This window comes from Rissa tridactyla, unplaced genomic scaffold, assembly GCF_028500815.1.
Source record: "Rissa tridactyla isolate bRisTri1 unplaced genomic scaffold, bRisTri1.patW.cur.20221130 scaffold_727, whole genome shotgun sequence".
NCBI classification, from domain to species: domain Eukaryota; kingdom Metazoa; phylum Chordata; class Aves; order Charadriiformes; family Laridae; genus Rissa; species Rissa tridactyla.
In genome coordinates, this window is record NW_026529942.1 from 1 (window position 1) to 23,433 (window position 23,433).

Here is a 23,433-nt window from a genome sequence, read left to right on the forward strand (position 1 = left end):
GGGACGGGGCTGGGGGCACCCGGGGATTGGGACAGGGTCAGGGTCAAGGTTGGGGACAGGACAGGGACAGGGACAGGAATGGGGTTGGGGTCAAGGATGGGGACAGTGTTGGGGATGGGACAGGGTTGGGGATGGGACGGGGGACGGGAGAAGGACAGGGCTGGGGTGAAGGATGGGGTCAGGGTTGGGGACAGGGTCAGGATGGGAATGGGGATGAGGACGGGGACGGGGATGGGGACAGTGCCGGGGACAGGCTGACACGGGAATGGGGTCAGGGATGGGGAGAGGCTCAGGGACAGGGCCGGGATCAAGGTCAAGGTCAAAGCCGGGGATGGGGACGGCAATGGGGTGGGGGACAGGGATGGGGATGGGGACAGGGATGAGGACGGGGATGGGGACAGGGACAGGGACAGGGCCACTCACTCCCGCAGCTCGTCGATGGTTTTCTGCCGCTCGTTGACCTCGTCCCGCAGCCGCGTCAGCTGCTTGTGCTGGGCCTCGCGCTGGCTCTCCAGCTGCAGCTCCAGCGCCTTCTGCGCCCCCCCCCGGCCCCAACAGAGCATGGGCACGGGGACACCCCCCCGGCACCCCCCGGCACCCCCCGGGACCCAGCACCCCCGGGGACCCCGGGGACACAGCACCCCCCAGCACCCCCTGGTACCCCCGGGACCCAGCACCCCCGGGGTTCCCCACCATGGCACCCCCCGGGAGCCCAACATCCCCGTGGACCCCCACTGTGGCACCCCCGGGAGCCGGCACCCCAGGGGACACCCACCCCGGCCACCCACTGGCCTCCCCGGGGACCCCAACACCCCCGGGAACACCCCCCCCAGCACCCCCAGGACACAGCACCCCCTTTGACCCCCCCGAGGACCCAGCACCCCCGGGGACAGCCCCCCCCAGCACCCCCGGGACGCAGCACCCCCTGGCATCCCCCGGGAGGCCAGCACCCCCGCCCCCCCCCTCCCCCAGCACCCCCGGGCCCCCCCCGCCCCCCCAGCACCCCCTGGGACCCCCCCAGGACCCAACACCCCCGGGGACCCCCACCCCGGCCACCCCCAGGACCCAGCACCCCCAGGGACCCCAACACCCCCCGGGACACCCCCCCTAGCACCCCCAGGACCCAGCACCCCCTGGCACCCCCCAGGAGCCAGCACCCCCGGCCCCCCCACCCCCCCCCAGCACCCCCTGGGACCCCCCGAGGACCCAGCACCCCCGGGGACCCCCACCCCGGCCACTCCCTGGGATGCAGCACCTCAAGGGACCACCCCCCTACCCCCCCAGCACCCCCGGGACCCCAACACCCCCCAGGGACCCCCAACACCCCCCACCCCAACAGTCCCCAAAGGCCCCAACACCCCCCAGGGACCCCCAGCACCCTCCAGCCTCCCCAGCACCCCAGGGACCCCCACCTCTAGGACACCCCACATCCCATAAGGACCCCCAACTCCCCCTGTCCCCCCCCTCCCCTCCCCTCCCCGGGGCCCCCCCCCTCCACCCTTCAGGGAGCCTGGACACCCCAGGGGGTGCCCTGTCGTCCCCCCCCCCGCCCCCCCAGCACCCTCTAACCTTGACCTCGTCGGTGTCCTGGGTCTCATCCTGCTCCCGCTCCTTCCGCGCCACCCCCTGCGCCGTCTCTGCGGGACGGAGCTCGCGCTGGGGGGGACGAGCCAGGGAGCCCCCCCCGCCCCCAGCCCCACTGTGACACCCCCCCCACCCCCCCCCCAGGCCCCTAACCCCCCCTCCAGCCCCCCAAGCCCCCCCCCATGCCCCCACCCCTTGCCCTGCTCCCCACCCCCCCGACCCTCTCCATGCCCTCCCAGCCCCCGACCCCCCTCCATGACACCCCCCCAGGCCCGCCCAAGCCCCCCCCCCCCCCCCAGCCCCCTGCGTGCTGCCGTGGCCCCCCCCCCAGCCCCCGAAGCCCCCCAGGCTGTGCCTTCCCAGACCCCAAGACCCCTCCATGCCCCCCAGCCACCCTGAGCCCCACTGTGCCCCCCCAGCCCCCCAAGCGCCAGTGTGCCCTCAGCCCCCCGTGACCCCCCCCAGACCCCCAAGTCCCTTCCATGCCCCACATCTCCCCAAATTCCGCTGGACTCTCACCCCTCTGAGGCCCCCGGCCCCCCCAAGCTCCCCCCACGTCCCCCAGCCCCCCTGAGCCCCACTGTGACCCCCCCAGCCCCTCCATGCCCCCCAGCCCCCCAGATTCTGCTGGACCCTCACCCCCCTGAGGTCCCCACCCCTTGACCCCTTCCCATGCCCCCCAACCCCCTGAGCCCCCCTGTGACCCCCACACACACCCCCAAGTCCCCTCCATGTCCCCCAGCCACCCAAATTCTCCTGGACCCTCCCCCCCCTGAGGCCCCCAGCCCCCTGAGCCCCACTGTGACCCCCCCCAGACCCCCAAGGCCCCTCCATGCCCCCCCAGACCCCCAGATTCTGCTGGACCCTCACCCCCCTGAGGCCCCCAGCCTCCCCAAGCCCCCCCCCATGTGCCCCAGACCCCTGAGCCCCCTGTGACCCCCCCCAGACCCCTGAGCCCCCTCCATACACCCCCAGCCCCCCAAGTTCTGATGGACTCTCACCCACCTGAAGCCCCCACTCCTTGACCCCCTCCCATGCCCCCCAGCTCCCTGAGCCCCACTGTGACCCCCCCCCCAGCGTGCCAAGCCCCTTCCATGCCCCCCAGCCCCCCAAATTCTCCTGGACCCTCTGAGGGGGGCAGCCCCCCTGTAACCCCCCCTCCCAGACCCCCAAGCCCCCTCCATGCCCCCCAGCCCCCCAAGTTCTGATGGACCCTCACCCCCTTGAGGCCCCCAGCCCACCCAAGCCCTCCCCATGCGCCCCAGCCCCCTGAGCCCCACTGTGACACCCCCCCCAGACCCCAGAATCCCCTCCATACACCCCCAGCCCCCCAGGTTCTGCTGGACCCTCACCCCCCTGAGGCCATCAGCCCCCCCCAAGCCCCCCCCCACGCCCCCCAGCCCCCCGCACCCTGGGCCTGCAGCCGGGCCAGCTCCTCGCTGAGGGCGTCGTAGGACTCCTCCAGGTGCCGCTTCTTCAGCTCCACCGTCTGCATGTACTCCGTCAGCGAGCGGATCTTCGCCTCGTGCTGCGGGATCAGCCTCAGCCACCGTCCCCCCCCGCCGGGGGGCACGCGGCCACCACCCCCCCGCCACCCCCAGGGCCGCCCCAACGCCAAACCACGGGGTCACCAAACCCCTGGGGTCACCAAATCCCAGGGCCACCAAACCCCAAAGTCACCAAACCCCGGGGCCACCAGACCCCAAAGTCACCAAACCCCTGGGTCACCAAACCCCAAAGTCACCAAACCCCTGGGGTCACCAAACTCTGGGGTCACCAAATGCCGGGGTCACGAAATCCCGGGGCCATCGAACCCCAAAGTCACCAAACCCATGGGGTCACCGAACTCTGGGGTCACCAAACCCTGGGGTCACCAAATCCCAGGGCCACCAAGCCCCAAAGTCACCAAACCCCTGCGTAACCAAACCCCTGGGTCACCAAATCCCGGGGCCACCAGACCCCAAAGTCACCAAACCCCTGGCTCACCAAATCCCTGGGTCACCAAACCCCAGGGACACCATTTTCTGTAACCACCAACCCTTGGACTACCAAACCCTGGGGTCACCAAAGCCCAGGTCCACCAAACCCCAGGGACACTAAACCCTGGGGACCACAAAACCCTGCGACCACAAAACCCTGGAGCCTCCAAACACCAGAGTCACCAAACCCTGGGGCCGCCAAAACCCGGGGTCACCATACTCTGGAACCACCAAACTCTGGGGTTACCAATCCCTTGGGCCACCAAACCCTAGGGTCACCAAAACTGAGGTCCACCAAATCCCAGGGACAACAAATCCCTGAGCCACCCAGGGTCACCAAACCATGGGACCACCAAACCCCTGGGACCACCAACCCCCAAGGCCACCAAACCCTGGGGTCACCAAACCCCAGGATCACCGGAGTCTAGAACCACTAAACTCTTAGGCCACAAAACCCTGGGGTCACCGAAGCCCAGGGCCACCAAACCCTGGGGTCGCCAAATCGCAGGGCCACCAAACCCCAAAATCACCAAACCCCTGGGTCACCAAACCCCAGGGACACCATTTTCTGTAACCACCAAACCCTTGGACTACCAAACCCTGGGGTCACCAAAGCCCAGGTCCACCAAACCCCAGGGACACTAAACCCTGGGACCACAAAACCCTGGGGTCACCAAACCTTGGAGCCACCAAACACCAGAGTCACCAAACCCTGGGGCCGCCAAAACCCGGGGTCACCATACTCTGGAACCACCAAACTCTGGGGTTACCAATCCCTTGGGCCACCAAACCCTAGGGTCACCAAAACTGAGGTCCACCAAATCCCAGGGACAACAAATCCCTGGGCCACCCAGGGTCACCAACCCTTGGGACCACCAAACCCCCAGGAACACCAACCCCCAAGGCCACCAAACCCTGGGGTCACCAAATCCCAGGATCACTGGAGTCTAGAACCACTAAACTCTTAGGCCACAAAACCCTGGGGTCACCGAAGCCCAGGTCCACTGAACCCTGGGGTCGCCAAATCCCAGGGCCACCAAAACTCGAGGTCCCCAAAGCCCAGGGCCACCGAACCCTGGGGTCAGCAAATCCCAGGGCCACCAAAACTCAAGGTCCCCAAAGCCCAGGGCCACCAAACCCTGGGGTCACCACTGCCCCTCGTCACCACATCAGTGGCATCGCTCCAGAAAGGTGCCCGATGGTGGCAGCCCCAGGGTCCGTCCCCGTGCCCAGCGCACCTGGGAGATGAGGAGCTGGCAGGAGGAGAGCTCGCGCCCGGTCACCTCCATCTTGCGGTGACACTCCACCTGCAGGTTCTCCAGCTGCCGGCACCGCTTCACCACCGACTTCACCTCCGACTTGATCTTGCTGATGTAGAGCCGGGCGACGGTGAACTCCTCCTCAATGGCCCCGCTCACCTCCACCGGCTGGGCACGGGCACGGGACGCGGGTCAGCGCGGCACGGGCACCACGTGGCACGGGCACGGCGAGGCATGGCGTGACACGGCGCGGCGGGGCAAGGGCATGGCTTGGGTATGTGCCACATGTGGGCATGGCGTGTCACACGGGTCAGCATGGCAAGGGCATGGCATGACGTGGCACAGGCATGACAAGGCATGGTGTGGCAGGGGCATGGCATGGGCATGTGCCACACACGGGCATGGCACAGCCCATGGGTCAGCATGGCACGGCACAGCACGGCACAGGCACATGGCCACAGGTGACACGGCACGGTGCAGCAAGGGCACAGCGTGGCACAGGCACGTGCCACATACGGGCATGGCATGGCACACGGGTCAGCAGGGCCAGGGCAGGGCATGGCATAGCATGGCATGACATGGGCACGTGCCGCACACGGGTACAGCACAGCATGGGGGCCAGCATGCCCATGGGTAATGGCATGGCGTGGCGTGGCATGGTGTGACATGGCACGGCCACGCACCACACAAGGGTATGGCACAGCACAGCCGCAGCGTGGCATATTATGGTGTGGCACAGCATGAGAACGGCACACACGTGGGTACGGCACAGCACACGCGACGGCACGGCACGGCACAGGTGTGGCACGCACACGGGGAGGGGACACCACGGGTATGGCACAGGCACAGCGTGGCACAGGCCTGGGTAGAGCACGCCACGGCGCGGCACGGCACGGAACAGGCATGTTGGGCATGACATGGAACGGGCACGGCGCGGGCACGGCACGGCCTGGCAGGGGTGCCCGGTTCCCAAAACCAGGGCATCCCCCCCCCCCCCCAAAAAAAACCCACCCCTCACCAGCTTGATCTCGCCGTTGCCCACGATGAGGCTGAACTCGCTCAGGTCCTTCATCAGCCCGTTGAGCACCTCGGCCGCCCGCTTGCGCTGCTGCCCCCCCAGCTCCCGCACCCGCTGCAGCTCCGTCTCCAGAGACAGCGTCGTCGCCTGCGGGCACGGCATGGCACAGCCTGGCACCTCCCCCCGCCCCCGCAACCCCCCCCCACCCCCACCCCCGGCACCCCCTGTCCTGCCACCTCCTACCCCAGCACCCCAGCACCCCTTCCGACATCCCCCTGGCGCCCCCTGTCCTGGCACCCCCGGCACCCCCCACCCCAGCACCCCCTGCCCTGGCACCCCCCCAGCACCCCCTCCAGCACCCCAAGATCCCACCCGCTCCACCCATGGGGTGCCGCTCTTGCTCCCCCCGGGAGCACCCAGTTTCGCATCCCAGTTTAAGGGGAGAGTCTCCCAGTTTGGGGTCTGGTTTTGGGGGGCGTGGGGTTCCCTCTTTGGGGTCCAGTCCGAGAGGGGGGTGTCCCCTCTTTGGGGTCTGCTTTGGGGTTTAGGGGGTTCCCAGGTCTGAGGCTCCTGTTTTGGGGGATCCCTGGCCCAGAGGATCCCAGTTTGGGTTTGGGAGTCCCAGTTTGGACCTGGGGGGCTTGGCTCTGGGTGTTGCTGGTTCAGGGACTGGGGGGTCCCAGTTTGGGTCTGGTTTGGACCTGGGGGTCCCAACTGGCAGATCCCAGTGTGGTCCTGGGGCCCCGGTGCGGGCGTCCCAGTTTGGAGGGGCCCTGGCTCTGGGGGGCCCAGTCGGGGTGCTGACGGGGGTCCTGGTCTGGGTGTCATTTGCCCATGGAGGTTCCCAGTGGGATCCCAGTGGGACATTGAGGGTCACCGGTAGGTTTCCCAGTGGGGTTCCCAGTTGAGGGGGGTTTGGGGATCCCAGTGGGGGTCTCAGTAGGGATCCTGTTTGGGGCAGCAACTGGGGCTCCCAGTAGGGATCCCAGTTGGGTGCCCATGGGGGCTCCCAGTAAGGTCCCAGTGGGGTTCCCAGTTAGGTCCCAGTGGGGTTCCCAGTTGAGGAGACAGTCTGGGGCTCCCAGTGGGGTCTAGTGGGGAGCCCAGTAGAGATCCCAGGTGGGCTGGCAACTGGGGCTCCCAGTAAGGCCCCAGTGGGGTTCCCAGTTGAGAAGCCCATTTGGGGATCCCAGTGGAGGTTCCCAGTAGGGATCCCAGTTGGTTGCCCACAGGGGTCCCCAATAGGGTTGTAGTGGGGCTCCCAGTTGAGGAGACGGTTTGGGGCTCCCAGTAAGACCCCAGCGGGGTTCCCAGTTGAGAAGCCCATTTGGGGATCCCAGTGGAGGTTCCCAGTAGGGATCCCAGTTGGTTGCCCACGGGGGTCCCCAGTAGGGTTGTAGTGGGGTTCCCAGTTGAAGAGTCACTTTGGGGCTCCCAGTGGGGTCTAGCGTGGCTCCCAGTGCTCATTGCAGTTCCCACTGGGGTCCCATTGGGAATCCCGGTTGGGTGCCTGCCAGGGGTCCCAGCCGGGGGTGCCGGGGGGGTCACCTCGGTGCGGGCCAGCTCGTCGGCCAGGCGGCGGTTGTGGCGGCCGGTGTCCTCGGCCTCCTGCGCCTTGCGGTCGTAGCTGCGGGCCAGTTCCTCCAGCGCCGCCAGCACCTCCGCCACCTCGGCACGCGCCGCCCCGTGCTCGGCACGAAGCGCCGCCAACTCCCGCCGTGCCGCCTCCCCGCCGCCCCGCGCTGCCGCCAGCACCTGGGGGGCCGGGGGGGGGGGGCCAAGGGGTCAGGATGGGGGGCCCGGAGGGGTCCCCAAGGGGTCAGGGTGGAGGGGTCCAGATGGGTCCCAAGGGGACAGGATGGAGGGGTCTGGGGTGTCCCAAGGGGTCAAGGTGGGGGGTCCAGAGGGGTCCCAAAGGGGTCAGGGTGGGGGTGTCCAGGGGGGTGCCAAAGAGATGAGGGTGGGGGTGTCCAGGGGGATCCCAAGGGGTCAGGATGGGAGGCCCAGAGGGGTCCCAAAGGGGTCAGGGTGGGGGGATCCAGGGGAGTCCCAAGGGGTCAAGGTGGGGGGCCCAGAGGGGTCCCAGGGCATGAGGGTGGGGGGATCCAGGGGGGTCCCAAAGGGATCAGGGTGGGGGGATCCAGGGGTGTCCCAAGGGTCCAGGGGGGTCCCAAAGTGGTCAGGGTGGGGGGCCCAGAGGGTTTCCAAAGGGGTCAGGATGGGGTGGTCCAGGGCGGTCCCAGGGGGTCAGGGTTGGGGGTCCAGGGGGGTCCCAAAGGGATCGGGGTGGGGGGATCCAGGGGGGTCCCAAGGGTCCAGGGGGGTCCCAAGGCGTCAGGATGGGAGGCCCAGAGGGGTCCCAAAGGGGTCAGGGTGGGGGTGTCCAGGGGGGTCCCAAAGAGATGAGGGTGGGGGTGTCCAGGGGGGTCCCAAGGGGTCAGGATGGGAGGCCCAGAGGGGTCCCAAAGGGGTCAGGGTGGGGGGATCCAGGGGGGTCCCAAGGGGTCAAGGTGGGGGGCCCAGAGGGATCCTGGGGGGTCGGGGGGGGGCTCAGAGGTGTCCCAAAGGGGTCAGGGTGGAGGCGTCCAAGGGGGTCCCAAAGGGGTCAGGGTGGGGGGCCCAGAGGGGTTCAGGGGGTCGGGTCCCAAGGGGGTCTGGGGGTCAAGGTGAGGGTCCCAGAGCAGTCGGGGTCCTCGAGGGGACCCGGGGGGCTCAAGGTGGTGGGGTCCAAGGAGGGTCCAGGGGTTCAGAGTGAGGGTCCCAGGGGTCACAGGGGGGCGTCCCAGAGAGGTTCCAACAGGGGCACGTTGGGGGGTCCCAGAGGTCAGACTGGGGGGGTCCCAGGGGCTCAGGGTGGAGGGGTCCAAGTGACCAGGGTGGGGATCCCAGAGGGGTCCCAGGGGGTCCGGTTGGGGGCCCAGAGGGGTCAGTCCAGGGTCCCAGCAGGGTGAGGTTATGGGGTCAGTCAGAGATGGGGGGCCATAGGGGCTGGGGGGGTGCGGGGGGGCCCTCACCTCCTCCTGGTCCAGCATCTGCTGCTTGAGCTTCTCCATGATTTGGCTTTGCTGGTTGATCTCATCGTCCTGGGGGGAGGACAGGAGGGTCCGCACCCGCCGGCCCCGTGGGGCTGGGGGCGGTGGGGGGGGGTCTCGGGGGGTCCTGAGGGCTGCCAGGAGGTCCTGAGTGTCCTGGGGTGCTGGGGGGACTGGGGGGACTGGGAGATCCTGGGAGTCCTGAGGTCCTGGGGGACGCTGGGGGGACCGGGGGGTCTCAGGAGTCCTGGGGCCCTGGGGTTGCTGGGGGGACTGGGGGGTCCCAGGAGACGCTGGGGGGACTGGGGTGTCCCGGGGGTCCTGGGGTCCTGGGGTCCTGAGGGTGCTGGGGGGACTGGGGGGTCCCGAGTGTCCTGGGGCACTGGGGATGCTGGGGGGTCTCAGGAGTCCTGGGGTCCTGGGGGACGCTGGGGGGACTGGGGGGGTCCCAGGGGTCCTGGGGGACGCTGGGGGGACTGGGGGGGTCCTGGGGATGCTGGGGGGACTGGAGGGACTGGGGGGTCCCAGGAGACCCTGGGGGGACTGTGGGGTCCCAGGAGTCCTGGGGGACGCTGGGGGGACTGGGGGGTCCCGGGAGTCCTGGGGGTCCTGGGGGTGCTGGGGGAACTGAGGAGTCCCAGGAGACGCTGGGGGGACTGGGGGGGTCCTGAGTGTCCTGGGGTGCTGGGGGTGCTGGGGGGGTCTCAGGAGTCCTGAGGTCCTGGGAGACGCTGGGGGGACCTGGGGGGGGTCCCGGGAGTCTTGGTGTGCTGGGGGTGCTGGGGGATTCTGGGGGGACTGGGGGGGTCCCGAGTGTCCTGGGGCCCTGGGGGTGCTGGGGGGGACTGGGGGGGTCCCAGGAGACGCTGGGGAGACTGGGGGGTCCCGGGAGTCTTGGTGTGCTGGGGGTCCTGGGGGATGCTGGGGGGACTGGGAGGTCCCCAAGGCTCCTGGGGAGCTTTAGGGGTCCTGGGGGGGTCTCGGTGGGTCTAGAGGGGTCTTTGGGGGTCCCCAAGGGTCCGGGGTGGGGGGGGCGGTCCCCACCTTGTCATCCAGCTGCTTGTAGAGCTTGCGGATCTCCTCCTCGTATTTGCGACGCTCCTCATCCGAGATGTGGATGACGATGGAGGAGCTGTTGTCGTTGAGGGGGGTGTCGCCGGGGGGGCCCGTCCCCGGCCCCTCGCCCGGTCCGGCCTCCGCTTCGGCCCCACTGAGCTGCTCCGTTTCGGGCACGGCCTCCCCTGCAGACCCGGCTTCAGTTTCCCCACCCGGTGCCGGGCTTGGGGGGTTTTGCGGGGGGGATGGGGTGTCGTGTAGCGCGTGTGTGTGTGTCCCCCCCAACAAGGGGTGTCGTGTCCCCCCCCCTCACCGCTACGCCAGCGGCTCAGCTCGGCCTCCAGCTTGGAGATGGTCTCCTTCAGCGCCTTGTTCTTCTCCTTCTCCTTCTCGTACTTCTTCTTCCACTGCTCCGCCGTCAGCTCCAGGTTCACCGACGCCGTGTTCTTGATGGTCTTGGCCCTCCACGGAGGAAGGCGGCGCGGGGGGGGGGGGGGCACCCCTCAACTGGGAGCCCTCCCCACACACACACCTTGCTCCCCCTTTCCAGGCAGGCAGCACCCCCCAGGAACCCCCCTCTGAGATGCCCACCACAGCGACCCCCACCTTCCCCCCGCTTCCCACCTGGGTCTGGGGACACCCCCCCTCCGCCCCCCCATGCAGCCCCCGCCTCCCCATGGGACATCCTGGGGGGGGGGGGGGTGTCACAGCGGCCTGGCTGGGGGCAGGGGGGGGCGGGGGGGGCTGTGACAGTCCACGGGTGCTGTTGGGGTGCAGCTGGGGGGCGATGAGTGCCGTTGGGGCGCATGGGCTGCTGTCGGAGCACAACTGGGGCCCAACGGGTGCTGGGGGTGTGGGGGGGGGGGGGCAGTGGGGGCGCGGGGGGGGCGTAGGGTGCAGTTGGGGTGCTGTTGGGACACAAATGGGTGCGTGGGGTGAAGTTGGGGCGCCGTTGGGGTGCAGGTGGGACACAAATGGGTGCATGGGGTGAAGTCAGGGTGCTGTTGGGGTGCTGTTGGGACACAAATGGGTGCGTAGAGTGAAGTTGGGGTGCTCTTGGGGTGCTCTTGGGGTGCAGATGGGACACAATGGGTGCATGGGGTGAAGTTAGGGTGCTCTTGGGACACAAAGGGTGCATGTGGTGAAGTTGGGGTGCTCTTGGGGTGCAGATGGGACACAATGGGTGCGTGGAGTGAAGTTGGGCTACTCTTAGGGTGCTGTTGGGGTGCAGCTGGGACACAAATGGGTGCGTGGGGTGAAGTTGGGGTGCTCTTGGGGTGCAGATGGGACACAATGGGTGCATGGGGTGAAGTTCGGGTGCTCTTGGGGTGCAGCTGGGACATGACGGGTGCATGGGGTGCAGCTGGGGTGCAGCTGGGGTGCAGTTGGGACACAAATGGGTGCATGGGGTGAAGTTAGGGTGCTGTTGGGGTGCAGTTGGGACATGACAGGTGTGTGGGGTGAAGTTGGGGTGCTCTTGGGGTGCAGTTGGGGCACAAATGGGTGCATGGGGTGCAGTTGGGGTGTGCTTGGGGTGCAGTTGGGGCGTGATGGGTGCGTAGGGTGCAGTTGGGGTGCTCTTGGGGTGCAGTTGGGCTGCGATGGGTACATGGGGTGCAATGGGTTGTGAGGTGCTGTTGCACTGAATTTGGGGTGCAAACGGTACATAGGGTGCAGTTGGGGTGCAGTTGGGGTGTTCTTGGGGTGCAGCTGGGACACAATGGGTGCATGGGGTGCAGCTGGGGTGCTGTTGGGTACAGTTGGGACACGAAGGGTGCGTAGAGTGAAGTTGGGGTGCTCTTAGGGTGTTCTTGGGGTGCTGTTGGGACACAACGGGTGCATTGAGTGAAGATAGGGTGCTGTTGGGGTGCAGCTGGGACACAATGCGTGCGTGGGGTGAAGTTGGGGTGCTGTTGGGTACAGTTGGGACACAACGGGTGCATGGGGTGCAGTTGGGGTGCAGTTGGGACACAATGGGTGCATGGGGTGAAGTTGGGGTGTTCTCGGGGTGCAGTTGGGACACAACGGGTGCATGGGATGCTCTTGGGGTGCTCTTGGGGTGCAGTTGGGACACAATGGGTGCATGGAGTGAAGTTGGGGTCTTCCTGGGGTGCAGCTGGGACACAACGGGTGCATGTGGTGAAGTTGGGGTGCTGTTGGGGTGCAGTTGGGACACAATGGGTGCGTGGGGTGAAGTTGGGGTGCTCTTAGGGTGCAGTTGGGACATGACAGGTGCATGGGGTGAAGTTGGGGTGCAGCTGGGACACAATGGGTGCATGGGGTGAAGTTGGGGTGAAGTTGGGGTGCAGTTGGGACACAATGGGTGCATGGGGTGAAGTTGGGGTGCTATTGGGGTGCAGTTGGGACACAATGGGTGCATTGAGTGAAGTTAGGGTGCTCTCGGTGTGCTCTTGGGGTGCAGTTGGGACATGACAGGTGCGTGGGGTGAAGTTGGGGTGCTGTTGGGTGCAGCTGGGACACAAATGGGTGCATGGGGTGCCGTTGGGGTGTTGTTGGGGTGCTGAGGGGCGCAGGGGCACCCCAAGGCCCCCTGTCCCCCTGCCCTACCTCTGCCCGAACATGAGGGTGGACTTGGTCTCGGCATCGTTGTAGCTGGAGGGGGAGCAGCAGATGAACATGGTGGTGCGGCAGTTCCCCCCCAGCGAGTCCTGCAGGATCCGCGTCATCTTGCTGTCCCGGTAGGGCACATAGGCCTTCTGCGGGGTGGAGGGGGGGGACACAGGGGTTCAGCAGGGTGTCCCCCCCACCTCCACCTGGGGCCAGCAGGCAGGTGGGGGGTCAGGCGGGACCGGCGGGCTCTCACCGTGCCCTCGGCCAGGGCCGAGATGACATTGCCCAGTGCCGACAGCGACTTGTTGATGTTCTTGGCCTCGTCCAGCACGGCCCCCTCAGCCCCCGTCTTGCTGACCTGTGGGGCCGGGCAGCTCTGAGACCCCCATGGGGCCACCCCCACCCCAGGAACCCCCACCCAGGGGTACCCCCAGCCCAGGAATCCCCACCAAGACCCCCAAACCCAAGGATGCCACCAGAGATTAGACACCCAGAGATCCCCAATCCGGAGACCCTTCACCCAAAGCCCCCCACCCCAGCCTGACGACCCCTAACCCCAATGTCCCACAGCCCCCAGATCCCCCCAAGCCCCCCACCCTCCCAATGTCCCACAGACCACCTCCGAGGCCCCCACCTGTCCAATGTCCCCCTTGGGGACATCCTCCACCCAACTTCCCCCAGAGACCCCCTCGCGATCCCGCGTACCCCAGCCCAGGGACACCCAAAGACCCCCGCCCCAGACATCCCCCCCCGGCCCAAGGAACACCCCCCACAGGGTCCCTCAGCGCCGGGGTCCCCCCGACCTTCTCGCTCCCGGCCAGGTCGACCAGGTAGAGCTTCCCGCTGAGCTTCTGCTCCGTCTCCACGTTCTCCTGCTTGATGTTGATGAGGAAGATGCTGTGGCTGCGGGAGCTGTGTTCGTTCATGTCTGCGGGCACGGGGAGAGGCTGCAGGCACCCCCCCCCGGGGTCCCCCGCACCCCCGCGGGACCCCCACAGCACCCCTTGGTGCCCCGAAGACCCCACGGTGCCCCAGGGATCCCCCCCTGTGCTCCAGGGACCCCAGTGATTCCCCAGGGACTCCGTGGTAGCCCAATGACCTCTACAGCACCCCAGGGACCCCCATGGCACCCCAAGGACTCCTGCAGCACCCCAGGGTCCCTACAGAACCCCAGGGACCCCCATGGCACCCCAAGGACTCCTGCAGCACCCCAGGGTCCCTACAGCACCCCAGGGACCCCCATGGCACCCCAACGACTCCTGCAGCACCCCAGGGGCCCTACAGCACCCCAGGGATTCCCACAACGCCCCAAGGACATCACGATGCTGCAGAGACCCCCACAGTGCCCCAACGATCCCTACAGCACCCCAGGGACCCCCATGGTGACCCAATGACCTCTGCAGCACCCCAGGGACCCTACAGCACCCCAGGGATCCCCACAATACCCCCAGGGATCCCCATGGCACCCCAACAACTCCTACAGCACCCCAGGGACCTCCACAATGCTCCAAGGACCCCACGACGCTGTAGGGACCCCCAAGGTGCCCCAGGTCCCCCCCAGCACCCCAGGGACCCCCACAATGCCCCAATGACCCCTAGAGCACCCCAGGGACCCTACGACACCCCAGGGACCCCATGATGCCCCAGGGACCCCCATGGTGCCCCAATGACACCTACAGCACCCCAGGGACCCCCACGGTGCCCCAGAACCCCCCAACATCCAGGGACCCCCCCCAGTAGGCTGCACAGCAGGGAGCAGCACCCCATAGCCCCCCCCCCTCATTCTGCCCCCCGCCATCGCCCAGTGTGTCCCCCCCCTTGTCCCCAGGGTGCTCACTGGTGACAGCCACGTGCCGGTTGGATTTCCCTTCGTCAATCACGTCCAGGATCTCCTCGGGGCTGGAGACGAAGCGCTCGGTGCAGCCCTGGGGATGTTCCGGGGGAGGGGGGTAAGGCCCCAGCCCCCCCCCATCCCCCCCCCACCTTCCGGGGATGCCCTTTGGGGGCTCCCACCCAAGGGACCCTCCGAGCCGCTCCTCACCTTGACGTAGGGAACCCGGTTCTTGTCCTCGTGCACCGACAGGTTGGTCTTGGTCACTGGTGGCGGGGGGGTGGACATGGGGTGAGGCGGCTGCGGGGGGTGGTGACCTCCCCAACATGCCCCAGGAGCCCCCGGTGCCATCCAGTGCCTCCCAGTGCTCCCCGTCCGGGGCTCCACAACACCCTTCCACCGACTCCCAGTGCTGCCCAGTCCCCGTCCGGTGCCTCCCGGTGACCCCCGTACCCTTCCACCGACTCCCAGTGCTCCCCAGTCCCCATCCGGTGCCTCCCATTGCTCCCCAGTACCCTGCCACCGACTCCCAGTGTTCCCAGTCCCTGTCTGGTGCCTCCCCCGTACCCTGCCACCGACTCCCAGTGCTCCCAGTCCCCGTCCGGTGCCTCCCGGTGCCCCACCGTACCCTGCCACCGACTCCCAGTGCTTCCCAGTCCCCGTCCGGTGCCTCCCGGTGCTCCCCAGTACCCTGCCACCGACTCCCAGTGCTCCCCAGTCCCTGTCTGGTGCCTCCCCCGTACCCTTCCACTGACTCCCAGTGCTCCCAGTCCCCATCTGGTGCCTCCCATTGCTCCCCAGTACCCTTCCACCGACTTCCAGTGCTTCCAGTCCCCGTCCGGTGCCTCCCATTGCTCCCCAGTACCCTTCCACCGACTCCCAGTGTCCGGTGCCTGCCGATGCCCCACCGGACCCTTCCACCGACTCCCAGTGCTCCCCAGTCCCCAGACGGTGCCTCCCAGTGCCCCACCCGTACCCTTCCACCGACTCCCAGTGCTCCCCAGCCCCCGTCCGGTGCCTCCCAGTGCTCCCCAGTACCCTGCCACCGACTCCCAGTGCTCCCCAGTCCCTGTCTGGTGCCCCCCCCGTACCCTTCCACCGACTCCCAGTGCTCCCCAGTCCCCAACCAGAGCCTCCCGGTGCTCCCCAGTGCCTCCAAACTTCTCAGTGTCCCCAGTGCATCCCAATACCCACCCAGTATCTCCCAGTGCCCCCCCCCCGCCCCAACTCACTGTCCAGCAGGTCCCGGATCTTGTCTAGATAAATTTCAAAGTAAGAAACCTGGTAGGAGGGAATTGGGGGTGTCAGGGGGGCGTGGGGGGGGGGGGCGTGTGTGTGTCAGGACCCCACCTCCCAGTCCTCCCAGTGCTCCCAGTGCCCACCTTGATGTGGAACTCGAGGTTCTCGTCCATGGAGTAGATGTGGTTGAAGATGTCCTGGGCGATGCGCGGGATGATGCCCATCTGCTGGGGGTCGTGCAGTTTGCCCTGGGGGGGGCGGAAGGGGGGAAGGGGGGAAGGTGAGGGGGTGCTGAGCACCCAGGGGGGTGCCAGGGCCCAGGGGGTGCTGAGCCCAGCCCCCTGAACCCCCCCCCCCCCCCCCCCCCCAACCACCACCTCACCTCCATGGTGTGGGTCTTGCCCGACGACGTCTGCCCATAGGCGAAGATGGTGCCGTTGTACCCGGCCAGCACGTCTGTGGGGACGGGCGAGGGTGGGCAGACGCCCCCTCGGGGCCCCTCAGGAACCCCCCCCGGGGCCCTCAGGGACCTCATAGCCCCCCCCCTCCCCCCCCAAACCCCCAGGGACTTCCCCGAGAACCCAAGGGCTCCCCGACACCCCCCCTCCTGGGCACCTAAGGTCACCTCCAAGACCCCCAGTGATGCCCAGGAACCCCTGAGACCCCCCCAAATGGCCTCACAGAACCCCCCCCCCCTCCCCAAGCCCCTGGAGATTGCAGACCACCCCCCCCCAAAGTCCCACAGAGATCCCAAGACCTGCTGGACACCCCCAAGGTCCCCCTGCGCATCTCCCCCTGCCCGCATCACCCCCCAACCTGCCCCTGTCACCTCCCAGCACCCTCTAAGGTCCCCACGGATCTGTGTGTCCCTGGAGGAGGGTCCCCCAGGCAGGAACACCCACACACACACCGGGGTCCCCCCCCAGGGCCCCCCCAAGCCCCCGGCCCTCACCCTTGACGATCTGCATGGCGCAGGCATGGTAGACCTGCTCCTGGGTGGTGTTGGGGGGGAAGACGCGGTCGAAGACGTAGGGCTTGCCCTGGGAGGGGGGGGGACACATGGGGGTCAGTGGCCTGGAGAGACATCCCCCCCCGCCCCCTGCCAAGGTGCTGGGGGCTGTGCCAGCCTCAGGGCTCCCCTCGTCAGGGCTCCCCTCGTGGGGCAACCAGTATGTTCCAGTGAATCCCAGTAAGGGAGGTGGGAGGTTGCAGGGGGGCTCTCACGCAGCCCCGATCCCCTCATACCCCCCTGCCCCCCCCATCCCACGGACCCCCGGAGACCCCTCAGCCCCTCCATACACCCCCATAGACACCCCCCCCCAGAGCCCCATGAACCCCCGGAGAGCCCTCAGCCCCTCCATACACCCCCAGAGACACCCCCCCCAGAGCCCCATGAACCCCCATAGATCCACACAGACCCCTATAGATCTCCAACCCCCCCAGACAGCCCCATACACCCCCATATATCCCAGGCCTACCCCCCCCCGACCAATAGACCCCCCATACACCTCCACAGTCCCGCAGCCTCGCCATATACCCTCATAGACCCCCATAGAGCCCCCAGACCCCCCCATAGATCCCCCAGCCCCCCATACACCCCCATAGATCCTCAGAGACCCCTCAGCCCCCCCATAGGCCCCCACTACCCCCTATAGACCCTTCAGCCCCTCATACACCCCCCCCATAGACCTTCAGCCCCACCTAGAGCCCCCAGCCCCCCCATAGACTCCCATAGCCCCCCCATACACCCCCATAGATCCTCAGAGACCCCTCAGCCTCCCCATAGACCCCCATTGCCCCCCATAGACCCTTCAGCCCCTCATACACCCCCCACAGCCCCTCAGCCCCCCCCAGATCCCTCAGCCCCCCCCATAGACTCCCATAGCCCCCCATACACCCCCATACACCCTCATAGAACCCTCAGCCCCCCCCACAGGCACCCACTGCCCCCCATAGACCCTTCAGCCCCTCATACACCCCCCATAGACCCTCAGCCCCCCCTAGATCCCTCAGCCCCCCCCGTAGACTCCCGTAGCCCCCCCATACACCCCCATAGATCCTCATAGACCCCTCAGCCCCCCCCACAGGCACCCACTGCCCCCCATAGACTCACACAGCCCTCCCATACACCCCCATAGATCCTCATAGACCCCTCAGCCCCCCCACAGGCACCCACTGTCCCCCATAGACTCTCACAGCCCTCCCATACACCCCCGTAGATCCTCATAGACCCCTCAGCCTCCCCAGAGACCCCTCAGCCTCCCCAGAGACCCCCATTGCCCTCCATAGACCCCCATTGCCCCTCATACACCCCCCATAGACCCTCAGCCCCCCCCAGATCCCTCAGCCCCCCCATAGACTCCCATAGCCCCCATACACCCCTATAGATTCTCATAGACCCCCATAGACCCCTCAGCCCCCCCATAGACCCCCACAGACCCCCAGATCCCCTATAGCCCCCCCCCCCCGTTCTCCGCCACTCCCCCCGGCCTGGAGCTGTCCAGGCCCCGGTGCTGAACCGCCGCAGCCACCGCGGAGACCCCCGGACACGGGGACCCCCGGACACGGGGACACACGGACAGGGGGACACACGGACAGGGGGACAGTCGGCGACACCAGCCTTCCCCCCCCCCCCAATCCCCCCCTCCCCCGGACCAGCGCCACCGCCGCAGCACGGCGCAGGCACAACCGCCCCGCCCGCCGCCGGTCACGCATCGCCCCCCCCCCCCCGCCGCATCTCCCCCCCCAACAACTCACAACCACCCCACGCAGCCCCCCCCCTCCGCTTCTCCCCCCCCCCCCCCCCGCACAACCACCCCCTGCAACACCCCGCATTGCGCCGGCAACACCGCACAGCGACACAGCACCACCCCCGGAACGGGCACGGGCCCCCCCCCCCCCGCCCCACTGCACCCCCGGGGGAACCCGCTGCCCCCCACATCACCCCAAGGACCCCCCCACCTTACCTGACCCCCCGCCCCCACCTCAGGGCCGGGGTGCCCGGGCCGGGCGGGGCCCTTCCTGCATGAAACCCCCCCCCCATACCCGGCCCCGTGCAAGGGCGGGGTGGGGGGGGGCGTTATGGGGGTGCTTTATTGGGGGGGATGTCATACTGGGGGGCTTGGCCGCGGTTCCTGAGACACCCACCCCCCGCTCCCGGCTTCCCCCCCTAACAAAGGGCCGGGCCGCAGCCGGGGGAGGGGGCAGGATCTGCGGCAAACTTCCCCCCCCTCCCCCGCACCGGTGCAGTCATCGGGGCCCGATCCTGCCCCCCTCCGGGGGTAAGGGCGTCTCCACTCATTGTAAACAACTCCCCCCGCTCCCCGGCACTGGGCCAAACTGGGGGAAACTGGGAGTGCCGGGAACCTTAGAAATGGAAGCGGGGGGGGGGGTAAGGTGAGCGGTATGCGGAGGCGGGGGGGGGGGGGGGGGGCGGGGAAACGCCCCGGAGGGGGGGAGCAGGGCCCATTTGGTCACCAGAGCTACCGGCCACACCCAGGACGATATTCCCCTCAAACAGGCTCTGCCCCCCCATATTGTCACCCCACACACACAGGCCGGTCACCACCCCCGCAGGCCAGTCACCCCCCCCACCCTGGCTATTTCACCCCCCCCTCCCGCCTCTGGCCGTGCCCCCATCCCGGCCCCTCCCCGAGACTAGGGTTGGGGGGTGTCCCTGTGGCCCCCCCAGCACTCACCCCCACTACCACGCTGTCGTCGCCCTGGAAGACGGGCAGGAATTTGTCCCCCCGCAGAATCTCCGCCTGGTTGAGGGGCCGGAACCGGCACAGGACCTTGATGCTGCACTCGGTGCTGGGCTCGGCCATGGCAGGGCGGGGGCGCGGGGGGGGGACGCCGAGAAGAGTTTTGGGGGGCCCAAGGGTGCTGCTGGTACCCAAGGGTGTGGGGTGTCACCCGGGGACGTGGGTGGTACCCAGGGATGCGGGTTACAACCTAAGGGTTAAGTGGTACCCAGGGATGCAGGATGCTGCCCAGGGATGCTGAGTGGTACCCAGGGATGCAGGATGCTGCCCAGCGATGCAGGATGCTGCCCAGCGATGCTGAGTGGTACCCAGGGATGCTCAGTGGTACCCAGAGATGCAGGATGCTGCCCAGGGATGCCGGGTGGTACCCAGAGATGCTGAGTGGTACCCAGAGATGCTGAGTGGTACCCAGAGATGCTCAGTGGTAGCCAGGGATGCAGGATGCTGCCCGGGGCTGCAGGATGCTGCTCAGGGATGCAGGATGCTGCCCAGAGATGCTGAGTGGTACCCAGGGATGCAGGATGCTGCCCAGGGATGCAGGATGCGGGCGGGAGGGCGGCGCCGGCGGGGGGGGGAGATGCTCCGCAGCGCTCCTGCTGCCCCTGCTCCAGTGACCGCGCTGCTGTCACCACTGCAGCCCCGGTACCGGGTGATGGGGAGGGGGGGGGGGAGAGGCCGCCCCCCCCGCACGTACACGCCCCCCCCCCCGCGTTAAGGTGGAGCTGCCTGCGGCTCTTAAGGTGGACGGAGTTGGGGGGGGGGGCGGGGGAAGGGACGGGACACGCCCGGCCCTGGGAACGGTGCCCCCAAACTGCTGATTCATTGCGGGGGGGTGAGGATGGTTGCGACCCTGTCCCGGTTCGGGGGGGGGCACAGGGCCAGTCCCCCCTCCCCCCCCTCCCAGTTCCCCTCCCCCAGGCGGGGAGCCAGCAGTCCTGACTCATGGCCCCCCCCGGCGCTGAGGCCGGGTGCACTCGTGTCCTTGGTGGCCCTGCCCAGCGCGGGGGTCCAGGGGGATACAGAGCAGGGGGCACCGCTTCCCCCCCCCGTGACCCCCAAAAACACGCAGGGGCGCCTGGATGGAGGTCGCCCCGGTGGCATCCCGCGGGCGGGAGTGGGCAGCCCCCCCGTGTGCCCCCCCGTAACCCAGCCTGTGACTCCCCGCCCCGTGCTCCCCCCTGCAACTCCCCACGCTGCCCACCCGTGTGCCCCCTACCCTGTGCACCCACCTGTGTGCACCCCCTGTGTGCCCCCCCCCGTGTGCCCCCCCGTGTCTCCCATTCGTGAACCCCCCTGTATCCCCCCGCCGTGTCCCGCTGTGCCCCCCCCGTGTCTCGCCATGTTCCCCCTGTGTCTCCCCGCGTCTTCCCCTCCCTTGGCTGCCCCCCGCCTCCTCCGTGGCCCCCATCTCTCCCCTCGTGTGTGTCCCCTGTGTGTCCCCCTGCTTCTGCCCCCCGCGCCCCTCCCGTGACCCCCGTGTCCTCCGTGTCCCCCGTCTCTCCCCTCGTGTGTGTCCCCCGTGTGTCCCCCCCGTCTCCCCCCGTGTCTCCCACCCGTGCCCCGCCGCGTTTCCCCCCCGTGCTCCCCCGTGGCCCCCCCGTATCCCCCTCTCCTGCCCCTCCTCTTTTCCCCGTAGGCCACGCCCCCCGACGCAGACCACGCCCCCCTCAGACCACGCCCCCCGCGCTCCGTTTCCGCCCCCGCCCCTCGCGCTGCTCTCGCGAGACCGGCCCCGCCCGCCCCGGCCCTGAGCGGCGCTACCGGCCCCGCCACCGGCCCCGGCAGCGACCCCCCGGCACCGACCCCGACCCCCCTTCCGGCACCGCCCCCCCGGTACAGACACCCGCCCCCGGCACCGCCCCCCCGGTACCGACCCCCGCCCCCGGCACCGACACCTCCCCCGGTAGCGCCGCCTCGGCACCGACACCCCCCCGACCCCCCCTCCCGGCACCGACCCCCCGGTACAGACCCTCCCCCCCCCCGGCACCGACCCCCGGCCATGGCCGACCCCAAGTACGCCGACCTGCCCGGCATCGTGAGTGCGGGACCGGGCCGGGGGTGGGCCCGGGGGGCGTCTGAGGGGCCCGGGGCGGGAGAATGAGGGGATTGGGGGCGTCGGGGTGTACTGAGGGGATCAGGGGGGGCTGAGGGGATCGAGGGGGGGGGGATCTGGGGGAGAATGAGCGGATCCGGGGGCGTCAGGGCTCGAGGCGGCCCTGGGGGGGTCTGAGGGGATCAGGGTCCGGGGGGAGAATGAGGGGGTCGGGGCGGGGGGGGGGTGGCCTGGGGGGTTCGGGGACTGGGGGGGAACTGAGGGGGTCGGGGGTGTCTCAGGGTAGTGAGGGGGTTGGGGGGCTGAGGGGGTCGTGGGGGGCTGCAGGAACTGGGGGGGTCTGTAGGGACTGAGGGGATGGGAGAGGTTTGGGGGGGTCTGAGGGGATGGGGGGGCTCTGGGTCAATAAATGGGGTGTTTGGGGAGACTGGGGGTGATGGGGGGGGGAGGTAAGAGGCATTTGGGGTGTCCGGGGGGGGATCTGAGGATGGAAGTGGGGTGTTTGGGGAGCTGAGGGGTAATGGGGACTGTCTGAGGGGGGGACGAGCATCTCGGGGGGGGGGGAGGAGTTGGGAGTACGTGGAGTATTTGGGGTGATTGTGGGAATCGGGGCACCTGCGAGGACATTTGGGGGTGTCGGGGGGGGGGATGGGGGCAGTAAGTGGGGTGTCTGGGGACACGGGGGGGTGTCCAGAAGGGATGTGGAGTCTTTAGGGAGCTGGTGGGGGTGAGGGGGGGAGCTGTGGACTGAGGCGGTTTGGGGCAATTGTAGGCTTTTTCATCATAAACGGGTAATAACGAGCCGCGGGGGGGGGGTGGGGGTGGTTGGGGCGGGGGGGGGGGGACCCTCTCACCGGCACCCACTCGCGCCCCAGGCCAGGAACGAGCCCGACGTCTACGAGACCAGTGACCTGCCCGAGGACGACCAGGCCGAGTTCGAGGCGGTAAGGCCTCGCCGGGGCCGTGCCGTGGGCGGCGGCAGGGGGGGGCCACCTGCCTGTGCCCCCACCCCGCAGCAGGACCGGTGCCGTGGCAGGGAAACGGCTCCCGTCCCCGCACACCCCCCCACTGCAGTGCCACATCCCCCCCCCCCCCCCCCGTCACGGTGACACATCCCATCAATGTGCCACCCCCCCTTCTCTCACCCTTTGGCTTTGGGGGTGCCAAGAAGCGCCCCCCCCCCCCCGTCCCCCTTGGCTTTGCACGGGTTCCTCCAGCACACAGAGGAGGAGGCGGGGGGGCACGTTGGCGTGGGTTCACCCCCATAAAGCAGCTTGGAACAGTGGCGGGGTCCCACGGACCCCTTCTCCGTGGGGTGGCTTTGATGTGGGGTGACACCGGGGGACCGTCCTCGAGGGGGGTGCACCCAGGGCTGCCTGGTGACCCCCAGCTCTGCAAATGTGGCTGAAAGCCGATGGGTGCTTGGGATTGTGGCCCAAACGGCTTCTCAGTGTCTGTGCCCCCCCACCCCACCCCGGGACCCCACTGGGCCGGCGCACGCTTCCGCTTGGCCCGAGGCGGTGAGGGGGGAGCCAGGGCTCGGTGGTACGAAGGCAACACCCCGGGGAGGGGGCGCCCGGCCCCAAAATTTCAGGGGGCAAAGAGATCCCTTGCGAGATGCGGGGCAACGAGACGGGCAGCCCCCGCTGCTGCAGGCAGGAGGCGAAGGGTTTGCCGGGGTTTTAATCGCCGTCTCCTCTCCTTGGGAGCCCCTCGCGCAGCTTCGTTGTGTCCCGTGGCTCTCGCGCGCTGAACTGACCTGAGTTTTCCCCCCCCACCCCCTTCCCCGCTCTTCCCCCCCCCCCACCCTGCTCCCCACCTTGCCTGGACACTAAGTTTGCACAAGTAAGCCCGGTCGCCGCTCCCGGCTCTGCATGTCCTTGGGGGTTGAGGTTGATTTTTTTTTTTTTTTTTTTTTGCATGCCATAGATATGCACGGGGTCCCGGAGCCGCTGCCCCGCCATGGGGCAGAGTTGTGGGGGGCGGGGGGCGGGGGGGGCAGCCGGCTGTGGGACTCGGGGTGCGACGTGGTGCTGCTGCCGCCTCT

The 23,433-nt window shown here is 68.6% G+C and overlaps 1 protein-coding gene across 1 annotated transcript; it reads right to left on the bottom strand.

Moving 5' to 3' along the window:
- Window positions 1–423: 423 nt before the first annotated feature.
- On the bottom strand, window positions 424–19,396 carry LOC128903888 (kinesin heavy chain-like; the record flags this gene model as incomplete). The annotated part of the gene is made up of 19 exons (XM_054187777.1): window positions 19,268–19,396; window positions 16,522–16,609; window positions 15,952–16,025; window positions 15,713–15,817; window positions 15,563–15,611; window positions 14,541–14,596; window positions 14,337–14,424; window positions 13,303–13,427; window positions 12,753–12,857; window positions 12,497–12,645; window positions 10,242–10,390; window positions 9,917–10,113; window positions 8,855–8,923; window positions 7,389–7,595; window positions 5,841–5,987; window positions 4,802–4,990; window positions 2,995–3,112; window positions 1,570–1,637; window positions 424–533 (listed from the first exon to the last, which is right to left on the bottom strand). Coding segments are annotated over exons 1-19 (2,222 nt in total), but the record flags the coding sequence as incomplete, so codon positions are not given.
- Window positions 19,397–23,433: the final 4,037 nt, after the last annotated feature.